Source organism: Lathamus discolor, chromosome 1 (genome assembly GCF_037157495.1).
Source record: "Lathamus discolor isolate bLatDis1 chromosome 1, bLatDis1.hap1, whole genome shotgun sequence".
In the NCBI taxonomy this organism is placed as follows: domain Eukaryota; kingdom Metazoa; phylum Chordata; class Aves; order Psittaciformes; family Psittacidae; genus Lathamus; species Lathamus discolor.
In genome coordinates, this window is record NC_088884.1 from 28494937 (window position 1) to 28507637 (window position 12701).

The 12701-nt window shown below is 35.9% G+C and overlaps 1 protein-coding gene across 1 annotated transcript in view; it reads left to right on the forward strand.

The window, feature by feature from the left end:
- Positions 1 to 12701, forward strand: part of LRRK2 (leucine rich repeat kinase 2) — a 69418-nt gene that overhangs the window by 18147 nt on the left and 38570 nt on the right. Inside the window, exons 8-18 of the mRNA XM_065665787.1 lie at positions 1330 to 1449; positions 2584 to 2708; positions 3285 to 3364; positions 4105 to 4211; positions 6479 to 6608; positions 7480 to 7604; positions 9257 to 9390; positions 10413 to 10557; positions 10860 to 10999; positions 12349 to 12477; positions 12566 to 12701. The exon at positions 12566 to 12701 is cut by the window's right edge and continues 35 nt beyond it. Of these exons, the coding sequence (XP_065521859.1) occupies positions 1330 to 1449; positions 2584 to 2708; positions 3285 to 3364; positions 4105 to 4211; positions 6479 to 6608; positions 7480 to 7604; positions 9257 to 9390; positions 10413 to 10557; positions 10860 to 10999; positions 12349 to 12477; positions 12566 to 12701 (1371 nt within the window). The remainder of the gene's footprint in view (positions 1 to 1329; positions 1450 to 2583; positions 2709 to 3284; positions 3365 to 4104; positions 4212 to 6478; positions 6609 to 7479; positions 7605 to 9256; positions 9391 to 10412; positions 10558 to 10859; positions 11000 to 12348; positions 12478 to 12565) is intronic.

The window sequence follows — 12701 nt, forward strand, 5'->3', positions numbered from 1 at the left end:
CTTGCTAATCTGGTAATGACCGTTCTGGATTTGACTGTGATCAGAATTTAACTGACTGATACCTTTTTTGCCAGCCACAAGTCCACTATAGTTACTCATCACATAGTCTAAGACTATTAATTTTGTAAGGTAACATATTTACACGTTCTAATCAGGAATTAAACAAAAACATTTCCATTAAAATATGACAAGAAACAGCAATGCTGATATAACATGACCACACTACTACAGGCAGGGTTAGAAGAAAAATACTCTTTCCAATCACACTTGTAATAAGTGTTAAGGCCAGAGTTTTAGAATGGTTTGTCTGGAAAGGACTTGGCTTAAAGTCTGATGTTGAGCATTCTATTAACTTGGTCTAATTGAACCAAATCATAAAATATTGGGAGAGTTACTTATCTTCTTGTGAAAAACTGAAGCTAGTCAGCACCTATAGGACTCAGGACCAGAACAGAGGGAAATAAATGAGGTTAGCTTTTCTTCTGGATGTAATTATATTTTTGATGCTCAAATATGGGAGAATTTTTAATTTCATGCCTCATCTGAAGGGTTTGAGAAACACTGATACAGATTTGAATTCAACTTTTCACTTTGCTAGTATGATTTTCATTTTTACTAATCAAGAATTAAACAAAACCAGATGTCAAAATAGAAACCATAGCTATTGAACTGTTTTACAAAGTGAGTGTTGCTGTATTATTTTGTGCATGATACTTGTTTTTACAACAAATGGGAAAGTTATTTTCATTTGCTTGCTTTTCGCAAAATTCTTTATATTCAACCTGTGATATAAAATACTGTACAGCCTATAATAAAAATTAGGCTTTGAATGCATTTATCATTAAAGGGTAGTTCTTTCTACTCTTTCAAAATATATATATTCTGTGTTTATAATGCTGACCTTGATCTATTTAATGAGGAGGGCAAAACCAGAGAATAAATCACAGTTAAACCACTTGTTTGGTAGGATAAAACAAATTATTGCAGGAATTCAAGACCAGCAAGCATTTGCTTCTTGGCAGGAAGTCTGTAAGTGATACACTGACTCTATTTTTCTTATTTTGATGACAATGCACACTTCATTTTGCATTCAGCCTCAGCCTTTTGTAAAACAAACAAAAAAAAACCCCACAAAGAACTTAGATCCCAATGTTTTTTTTATTCTTGACCTCTTTCTGCACAAATAAAACATTGTTGTGTCAAGGCCTGCAATAAGAAATCTAATGTTTGCTGCAAAATTTCAGCATTGTGTGCTGAGAAAGATATGTTAAATGCATGTAAAGCTCTAGATATGTGTTTATATTCATTTAATATCTTATGTATTTTCAGAAAATTTTTTCAATATCCTCGTATTACATAAGGTTCCAGAAGTCATTGTGAAGGCTGTTAAAACGTATCCTGAAAATGCAAAGTTACAAGCTGCAGCTCTCAGTTGTTTAGCTCTTCTGAGTGAGTAAACCTCTTCCTAAACACATAAATAGCTTCATTTATCTGTCCACTTGTTATTTTTTTTTATACTGGCAGATTCCCATAATCATTTTGAACTCCATTTCTTTAGCATGAAAGCCTCAAGCAGGGCAGCTTTCACAGAGCTAGATTTCCTGCATGCTTACAGTTTGTTGGTTTACTATGACATGACTGTGTTCGTATCATATGCCCAACATCTTCACAGTGTTCAGAGCTTGTAAGTTATGTTGACAGGTCTTAACAAAGCAATCTGTTTTTTCATAGGCAAATATTGGATAATCCCTACTTAACATAAAATCTCTAGATAACACTAATTTGATGCTGTGTTTGCCATTTATGACTGTAATCACCATACTGTGCCAGTTGATAACACTAAATCAATGCTTGTATGTAAGTCCTGCAATCAATTAAAAGATTTAAACTTTTCTTTGTGTACACTCCAGGTATTACTTTGACACAGAAGTTGATTAGCTAGTGGCAAAAAGCTAGGGATTTGATCCTCTTGTCTTTGCGTAATTATGCCATACAGAAGTCAGTAGAATAGCAAAGATTAGAAGTCAGTACAACTCCAGGAAGCCTTAGACATTATGGTCAGTGTTGATACTTTTTTTTTCTCTTAAATGCTGAAAAATCACAGGTATGAAATGATTTCTTTGAAATTCTGTTGCACACTGTGGGGCCAGATATCTCTCTGCAATTTGCATTTCATTTTTAATGGCACTGTTTCAGACTGTAAATGGCTCTGTGATAAGTGCTTACATACAAAAATTAATTACAGTTACATTTTATGTTATGGTATTCTGTATGTAAATACACAACAAAAAATAGGATATGCAGATCTTTTCAGAGGCCTAGCATTGACTGATCTCTGTGTACCTAATCCACTACAGCATAATTAAAGTTTTTAGTCCCTTTATAATCTAAAAGACATTTTTCAAATCTGTCATAGAGTTTATGTCCAAAGACTTCTCCCATCCCAGAAGAGACTTATCCTCCTGCTGAATTTCACACACAAGCAGTGTGAGCATGGCTTAACTTTCTGTGACTGTAGGAAAGTTAAGACATAAATATTTTGTTTTCACAACAAGAATTTATTGTAGGTATTTTATATTTCAGCTGAAACAATATTCTTAAACCGAGACTTAGAGGAAAGAAAAGAAGAGGAGGAAGAAGAAAAATTATGCTGGTTGGAAGCATGTTACAGAGCATTAGAATTGCACCGAAAAAACATAGATGTGCTGGTGAGAATTTCAGGATGATGGGGGTATAGAAAGATTGTATTATGCATTAAAGAAAATGTTTGGCAACATCACTTTCTTCTGTATATCCTTGGTAAAACAAGGCCGTAAGGACTGGATTAGAAGTAAATCCTACCTTCCTTGCTTTTCTCATCTCTCTTTTCTCATTTCTCATCTTTCTTCACCTCAACTGGTTTCAGTTACTCATGTGGACTAAATGCATGTGGTTACAATGAGGTTTCTTACCTGAAACCTTGGCTACCCAAAGTTTGTTGTTTATGTAACTCCCCTATATGCAGTAGCAAAGCACAGGCCCATCAACCAACGAATTTATCTCTGCCTAAAATAGATACCAAAATGTAAATCAAATAATAATAATATGGCACATGTTTGTAACTCACTCCTATCCCAGCTGGAAAGACTGTGACAGTCCACATCTTACTGTATTTCTGTGTAAAGAACCTTGTCCCATTGTCATGGACTGAAAAACAGTCAAACCTTTTAAATTTTTTCCATGTATTTTTGGTATTTTAAAGGCATATTTTCTTAATCCTTTTGTCTCCTCTGGTTTATATTTAGGAGGCTGCATGCTGGGCTTTGAAAAATCTGTTTCTGTATCAACGCAACCTTCATGAGAAGATTGGAGATGGAGATGATCAGTTAGTGTTGATATCTTGAACTGTAATTTGGCCAATGGAAAAACTGAAAGCCTACTATTAGGTCATATGGGGACTCATGTTTCAATTGTTTTTATTTTCTGTCTTGTTTTCTAATGTATGATGGAATGAATGGTGATCAACAATACTTGGGAATGTTTCTTTCTTGAAAAGTGTACTAACCTTGACTCAGGCAAAATTGCTGGTGTCTTAACAAAGGGTCAGAACTCAGTCTAATAGAACCAGTTTTTACAGCTCGCAAGAAATTTCTTCTTCAGTTGCAACAACGATGGGGAGGATTAAAGATTGTAAGAAAATAGAGAAGATTGAGATATCTAGTACATAAGGAGTATGAAAAAGCAGTGCTCATTTTCCAACAAACCTGAAGAGCATAGTACAGGGGGAGCTGCCTCATCAGGGAGAATGTAGTCATGATAAGACAGAGACTTCTGTTTTACCTAAAGTGTTTCTCAGAGTTGCTTAAAATTTTACTCATTCAGATTTTAGTGAGCCTGTTGTGTACTCCATCCTCGACCCCAAGTCACTTGGAAAGCATGATTCAGAGTAGGCTAACATGCACAGGCTTTCTGTTAGCTCTTGCTCTAAAAGCATATTAGAAGCTGAGTACATTCACTGAAAATTTAATGATGTCACTTAATACCTTCTTAGGAAGCTGAGCTGCAATTAGAAAATAACTGCTGTAATGTTGTCAATGTGCAGTGATTTATTTCTCTCTGTGAAAGGTTCCCAATAGACAGAGCCGTGATGCTTTCCATGCTGATGCACTCCTCTTCAAAGGAAGTGTTTCAGGCAGCTGCTAGTACCTTGGCCATTTTATCACAACAAAATGGTAAGAGAATTTAATTATCTTTACTTTCTAATTCAGAAGAAAGTTATTGCTGTAATATTAGATACTATTTAGTGTGCTGTTGTATGAATGCAGTATTCCCTGTGCTTAGACTATTACGCAGTTGTTTTTAGTAAGAAGTTTATTCCTTGCATTGAAAAAGCTATTGTTGGCTAGTATCAAAGAAAGTCTGTGGAAATAAAGAGCTGTTTGCCAGTTTTTGTGTTGCAATTGCAATTCTTTGGAGCAGGAGACCTGAAAGAGTGTGTGTGTTCTCTTTGTATGCTTCAATAAATACCACATATTTGAATTTCTAGAGCAGCATTTGTTGAAAATCACATGAATAAGGATTACAGCCTGACAAATACCATTTTCTTGCTTAACACAGGGGATTTGAGCAGTCCTGTTGACTTCAGTGAATCAAATCATGCATAGAAAGTTAAGCATGTGCATAACAGTTTTCAAGATTGCTTTAGTCCCGATTGTGTCCCTAAAGTGGTTTCCTATTTCAATTTGCAGACCCCTTCAAAATTTTTCAATGGAGATGTGGACCCCTGGGTAGAGTATTTAAGCCTACTGACAGTTGGCCTGTTTTTATTAGGTATCTTTCCCAGAACCCTTTGAAATGGTTATGAACCTCAAGTGGTTTGTAGACTGCACATTGAAAACCACTGGCTAGATAGGAAGAAAAAGACTAGCAGTTAATTACTGTTCTCTAGGTGAGAAGGCATTGTTTTATCGCTAGGTTACTGAGCCATCCCAGTACATGAAACTTCACAATGAAAAGATTTTGTAGTTATTTATGAGATAAATATATATTTATGAGAAATAGATCTCATAAATATGTACTTATTGTTATCATATATTATATGAGGTACTTTCGTCAAATGTTACTGGCAAGTGGGCTTCTGAGTCCCTTTGGAAATCTAAAGCAAATTGTTATCTTTTTTTCTTTCCCTTTCTTTTTTTCCTCCTAAATGAATGTGCTTTTATCAGAAATGAGAAACATAGAACTGTAGAATGGTTTGGGTTAGAAAGGACCATAAAGATTATCTAATTCCTAACCCGCTGCCATGGGACCCTTCCACTGTGGCAGGTTACTCTAAGCTGTCCAACCTGTCCTTGAACGCTGCCAGGTACAGGCAGCCACAGCTTCTCTGGGCAACCAATACGAGTGCCTCACCACCCTCATGGTGAAGAATTTCTTCCCAATATCTAATCTAAATTTACACTCTTTCAGTTTAAAGCCATTCCCCCTTTTCCTATCACTACATTTCCTCTTAAACATAAAGCAGCATAGTAAAACCCTCTGGCACCAGATTTGCCTGTATTAGCCATTTGAAGTGCATGCATTGAACTGGGAAGGTCAATAATTGGTGGTATTTACCATGATAATGTAGAATACTTTTATAGTGTTCTAAGCTGTATTGGTTACAGGACAACATGTGCTGGGGTATTTGAATTTTTAAAAAAAAATAGTTAACAGTAAATAGAGTTAATAAATATAATTTAATTTTTGAAGCCTTATACTTGAAGTTAGAAATTTTTCACAGCTTTGAATTCTAGCTTTCATAGAGTCATAGAATCATAGAATCATAGAATAGTTAGGGTTGGAAAGGACCTTAAGATCATTTAGTTCCAACCCCCCTGCAATGGGCAGGGACACCTCACACTAAACCATCCCACCCAAGGCTTCATCCAACCTGGCCTTGAACACTGCCAGGGGTGAAGCATTCACAACTTCCCTGGGCAACCCATCCCAGTGCCTCACCACCCTTACAGTAAAGAACTTCTTCCTTATATCTAATCTAAACTTCCCCTGTGTAAGTTTGAACCTGTTAAACCTTGTCCTATCACTGCAGTCCCTAATGAAGAGTCCCTCCCCAGCATCCTTATAAGACCCTTTCCTACATGATTGCAGAGTGCAATTAAAAGGAAAAGTTTTGTAAGAATAAACATTTTTTAAACTAGAAGTAAACCTGTACATTCTTCTTCCCTTAAGTTAACTTTATGTAAGTAAGAATAGCAGATGTATTTAAACTTGCTAGGCATTCAGGAATTATTATGCTTTTGATTAAGCTATGCAAACAGAAGTCAGCTTCAGCTCAAACTGTTTCCCATTCTAATTTGTACTTATGTAACATGTGTGTTTGGTGAGGGAAAGAAATCAAAAGAAGAAGGAAAAAAGTTAGCAGTTCTGTTGTTTTTTTAGAGCTACACACAAAGTGAGGGAGATTTACTTACAGGATGCTTGCATTTTTGTGTTGTAGTAACTATTAGGAAGACCCTTCTGGCAAAAGGCATACATATGAATATTTTGGATATAATGAGGAAACATCCATATTCTCCTGAAGTGGCTGAAAGTGCCTGCAGAATTCTGAATCATGTTTTTGAAGGAAGGTAATATACTTAAAAACATGTGGCCACTTCCACTGATATTAAAAATCGACCACAGGCTGACAGACTTGTTCAAGACATTTGATTTTGTAAGCCCTACAGCCAGACGCCTAGGTGGATATGCATGGGGATCTGTATGTGCTTCCCTTTGTGGTTATTGAGCAGTGAGGTTTGAATAGACTATTGCTAGGTGGTCTCCTGTCCTCTTAGCCACACTGAATTTCACTGAGAGCTAAGAAATTTCCCACAACATTAGCTGTGATTATTAAGAGAATATTGTGTTAATATTACTTTTCTGTTGGCTTCTGAAAGTGCTTCAGAACGTGACTGGAAAATCAAACTTGTGACTCATAAATACTGGTATAGAGTGGGAATGTGATTCCAAGTGTCTTGCCAAGTTTTTCCAGCCTTCCCTGAAACTTTTATATATGCTAAGCTGTCTGAGAAAAAACACAGATTCAAGATATAGTCACAGATTTCTTATGAATAATTTAATTTTAGGCGAAAGAAAATCTTTAAACTTCGTAAGCATGTTCATGGGAATAAAAAGTATTATAAAATGAAAACATAAAATAACCTTAAAAATTAATCGCTGGTCTTGAAATGCTGATGACATTGAGATTGTTTGGGTTTTATTTGAAGATTAGAACCTAAGATGTTTGATATTTTTCTGTTTATTCTCCAAATATGTCACAATTCATGAAAATAATACATTTGCCATGTCAAAGGGAAGCACCATAGTTGAATATATATTTCGTAGCTCAAACCAGGTTTACAGTGTTCTAAAGAATTATCCCACAGTGTTAAGGAAGGAAATACATGCAAAATTTAGAAATGCATTCTTTTCATTGATTTTTACGAACAATATTTCCAGCTTCCCTCATCTGGATATAATGACAGTAGCTGGATCAGAAGTTGTAAAAGCCATGAGGAAACATGAAAAATCGCTCTCTGTACAGCTGGAAGCACTTCGAGTCCTTTTACACTTTATGATGCCAGGTAAGTCATCCAAAAAAGATACACCAAATCAGAAAGTAGAATTAGATAACTGAGGTTTAGTCTTTCTTATCTAATGATGCAGCCTTTAATGAGACTTCACAAAATGTACTGGTGTTATGTAAACAGCAGAGAGCAGCTGTAACCCTTTAGGAACATACAAGATGGAGAAAAATTTTTGAGGTATTGAAGGTAACAGACCAAAATTATCACTGCTGGATTCCCCTTGATTTCATCAGTGAAGAGTTAGTCTATTATTTCTAAGGAACTCAGGGGATGTGTGTGGAGCTATCACTGTATTCACAACCCTTTGAAAGCAGTGATTAGGACATCCACATTGTTGTACCACAAAATACAATTGTTGTACCACAAAATACAATTGTTGTAATAGTATCTCTATTGGAAGGAACGTAAAATTTGACCTCTGATATCAAAAAATAAAGACAATGATTTAAAGATATGAAATGTACTGTTACATACTACTTTTTTACAGAAAGGGAAAAGCCAAACTGACTAGCTTAGAAATTACTTAAAAAAAAAAAAAAGCCCAAACCTTTAAAGGGAATCTAGAGTGGGGAAAATAAGTTCTTTTTTAGTTCTGTACCTTTCACAGAATTTAAGGAAAGTTTTAAGTTTTCTTATCAGCTTATTGCTGTATATCATGCTTTTTTTATCTCTGATATTAAGTGTGATAGTACAGACATGGGGCACTGATTTTTTCCAGAACAACTTTTTGCAAGTATCTCTTAGCTCTTTTAGTTGAACATTTACAAAACCAGCAACTCTGAAACTAGTAACTTGCCTAATACGTAGACTGACTGCAGGTTTTCAGTTTCCTTCTATTTGAATTCTAATCCTAATATTTATTTATATTTTTTTTAATAAACAGTAGGATTAAGACTTGATGAATGTAGTGTAACATGTAGGCAAGGCACTTTTTGTTTGCCAGTATCCTGGAAATGAGGCCCTTCTGAAGTGCAATCAGAGTGCCAACTGGTTGTTGGAACTTGCAGGTTAATTAGGGAATAAAATGTAAGTCATGGGGGAAATAGTAATTGGAACAAATATGAATGTTGAAGTGACTTCTAATGGATTTCTGGGCACTTTCTGTAGTGCCACTTGACTGCAATGCCAATAGCTACTAGAAAGGTAAACGTGAAAGACTTTCTTTTGTTTTATTTGTACTCACCTTCCACTTAACGTCATCTGTGGGTAAAATTTGACCTATGATGTGCTGCCAAGTGAGAAAGGGCAACTGGTTTATACCTTCTCTGTAATGTCTCATATCCAGAAGGAAGAGGCATTCTGAAGTAGGTATCAGGAACACCAAGAAACCCCATAGATAGAAAAAAAAAAAAATCTTGCAATATACATTAGGCAACATTATTTGGCATGATTCTGCATTTTCACAGTAAGCAGTGAGCAAATATATGGTGAAATTGTCATTTCAAACACAATGTCCTCACATTACAGTGTAAATCTGGAGAGACTCCAGTATCTGTAACAGCAGCATTCTGAAAACATCATAGGATCTGAAATATGCCCTCTGAGTCCCCTCTGTGTTCAATTTGTTCTACTGGGTTAATACTACTGGGTTAGTACTAGGGAGAATATTCAAGCTGTTCTCTGACGAAGGCTGTTTTCCATTGTTGCAGATACGAGGAATGAACACCAGACTGGTTCTTCCAAAGATGGGGGAGATGCTGCTTTTGCGCTTACAATAAAAGTCATTAAAAGCCAGTGTCTGTTGGAGGGAACTCATTCGTTGGTGCTTAATGCTTTGAACAGGGTATAGTTAAAACTTTATTCTAATGGGTTATGTCACTATTTTGCACTTGCAGTGGTGAATCATCTGCAAGTTTCAGATTTTCCTATTGATTTTGATTTTCCTATTGATTTGACACAATTAATCTTAATTCCTGAGTTTCATTTCTTTTTTGGGGTTTCTTCTTACTTTTTGTTCTGGAGTGTATGAGATGATCCCTTAAACAGAGGAACTCTAAATGATATTTATAAAAATGAGGCACTTTTTTTTTTTCCCCTCAACCTGAATGCTTTTTCTGACCCAGCTGGTTTGTGTTTTACGGTACTACTTCTATCAACCAGAAGGGCTAAAAGTTAACACATTTTAATCAAAAGATAGAGGAGGAATAAGGAGAAAGATGGGCATAACTCCACTGAAATAATTTCACAGATTTGCAAGTCACTGTGTCAGCCATGCACACTTTCAAATCCAGGCCTCATCTGGGTTTCCTCCATCTAAAAGTGGGGAAAATTGGGAAAAACTGTCACAAATAACCTGTTGAATTGCTATAACTAAACCTAAAACTTTTTAAATCCTGATGGGGTGTGGTAATAGGTATGTTGCTTCATATATTTTTCTTCTCCTTTTTTTTTACCAGTTAGTACCATGTTTATCAGTTGTGCTAGTCCTCAACCCCATTTATGTTCCTTTTTAACCACAAAGGAAGTACATTTTCTCACTTTCCTTGTCCTAGCAAAGTGGTGTGAACTTGTGAATGGTTGTATTAAAACTTCAAGGGGGAAAAAAGCCCACTCTCCGTTACAAAACTCCCTAGGGAATGTTTCGAGAATCAAAGGTGAAAATCCGGGGATGTTGTGAGCAGCTGAAACTGTTGAAAAGGAAATGTTTTTGAAGTTGTGATTATTGTAATTTGTTGTCACGTCTACTGTAATTTCTTTTAAGAAAAGTTGCTTTTTCTTATAGAACAGCTTTAAGAACAAACAACTCTTCTGTTGCCATTGTAAACAGAAAACCTTGATCTCAGTTTATGTTCATTTCTCCATTAGTTTATTGGAAATCCTAGCATTCAGAAGTGTGGATTAAAACTACTTGCTTCTGTAGCTGAGTGCACTGGTGCACTAGAAATTTTAACCCAGCAAGGAGCTACTGACACTGTACTTCACACCCTACAGATGTATCCAGATGAACAAGGTATGGAAGGTACTATGTTAGTAGTATGTGAATGACATAGTAGGAGGGGCTGATTAATTTATAGCTATAACTTATCTATTACTCTCTTCAGTGTTAATGTGATGTAGGCTACATGGCAAGAAGAGGCTGCAGAACTGCACAGTCCTCAGGTTCATGTACCTTATAGTTACTCCTGGCCCTGTAATAGCTTATGCAAATAATTTTCTCAAATACTAGAAATACAACACTACTTAGGTCATGGGTTTATTCCATTCAGAATGACTGAATAAGCAACATTATTAATGGGGTTTTTTTTCTTCTAGACATACAGTGTTTAGGTTTGAGTCTTCTGCGCTCTTTGATTACAAGGAAGACTTTGTGTATTGCGACTATGCATGTCCTGTCAACAGTTCTGGTTTCTACTCTGCGACGATTTAAAGAGGTCACTGAAATCCAGATGCATGTATGTGTTATTTCTATGTACAAAGATAAAAGTGAAAGGCAAAAACTTGGGAAATTGTTTTAATGTAGTTATATTTTAAATATAATTCCTTATTTTAGTTACTTCCTTTATTGCAATTACTATATTAGTATAAGCCTTTTTTAATTAATCCAGTATGTTTGCCATAGAGATGATTTTCTTGGAGGCATATATATTCAATCCAGAATTCATAACCCTAGGTTTAGGTGTTAGTATCGAAGACTCCTGAGGTCTGCAAACTAGAACAAATTTCTCAGTTCATCATTCAGTCAAACTATAACAATTTAATGAAGTAGCTGTCGTTATAGTATTGATTGCCCTTCTTTGAAAAGTAATGTAAAATAACTTAGTCCTAGCCCTGTCACTAGCAATAAACTTAGTGTAGGAATGCTGTGTTTAAAAATGATATTACTGGAATACTGTGTCAGACTTTGAGTGTGCTTCTGAGTATGGGAGGAGAATTCTTATCCTGTCTGCAAGCACGCATTCAGTCCTCCTCCTGTGCAAGTTCTGTTTCTTCTGCTTCAGAAGCTTTCCCAGTTTGTTGCCAGTTTCATCTTTTCTAGTGGAATGGAGCTTGCCTGTGAGATCAGCTTCCTATGAGTGTTTCTGTATTTCTGTTTCAGATCAATGTGAAAACATCGCAAGTCCAGCCTCCCTTCTTTACTGCTGTTCTTCCCCCAACCCTTCCAAGTTCAGCTTAGCAAGCAATATAAAGAGAAATCAAAATAGTGTGATGGAATAATGAAGTTACCTAAAGTGATTTAGTCTCAAGAGTCTCTAATTTACCCAGTCCACCCTTCTAGGAGAACCTTACTTGTAGAATCGTGGGATGATTTTGTATTTCTTTTTAGGTTTCAGATACATCTGTTGCATTTTGCATTTAGACTATGTATTTTTCTCACGTTCAAGGGTTACAGAGCAACACACTGTGACAGGGTATGCATCTTTATCCCATATCCTTAGGAGGAGATTGTTTCCTCTGTACATTTTCAGGAAATCACGAGTACATTTGTCACTGCCAGGCAGGATGTTGCCAGATATTATGGTGCATAATTAGGCTTTTCAAAGTGTCAGTTAATATCTGCTTAAGTGAGTCAGCTAAACAAGCATGAAACTACAGCTCTATAAACCCGGAGACACCTGGTGGTTTTGCCTTCTCTCCTGATATTCTCCAGTTTGTGAATTATTGGATGTTTAAAAGCAAAGCAAAACAAAACAAAAATAAAAGCACATATCTTTTGGTTGAAATTTGATTTTGTTGCATGGCCTGTTCTAAAATGACACTTTTTACCACTGTACTTATTTCAGTCTTCTCATTGTGTTTTTAGGGATTTCATGCAATCTTGTCAATTCTTGGCTTGTCACCTTGTTTTGCAAAGCTTCTGGTACATGAATCATTTGACACAGTCATTTTCTATCAGATGTCTATGTGTTTCACGGACAAGAGAGATCGACAGGTATCTTCTCTCTTTTGACAGCTCCACAGTTGAAGAGGTTTGGTGGTTTTTTTTGCTCCTAACTTTGATTGTTTGTCTTCCCATTCAGTTTCAAAGCCTGTGTTGTAAATGTTTTGCTAAAATAGCTGAAAATGATGATTTAAAAAATATGATGCTGGAAAAAGCATGTACCGAGTACAATAGTATTATGGCTGAATGTTTGCTTCTACTTGGAGCTGATATTA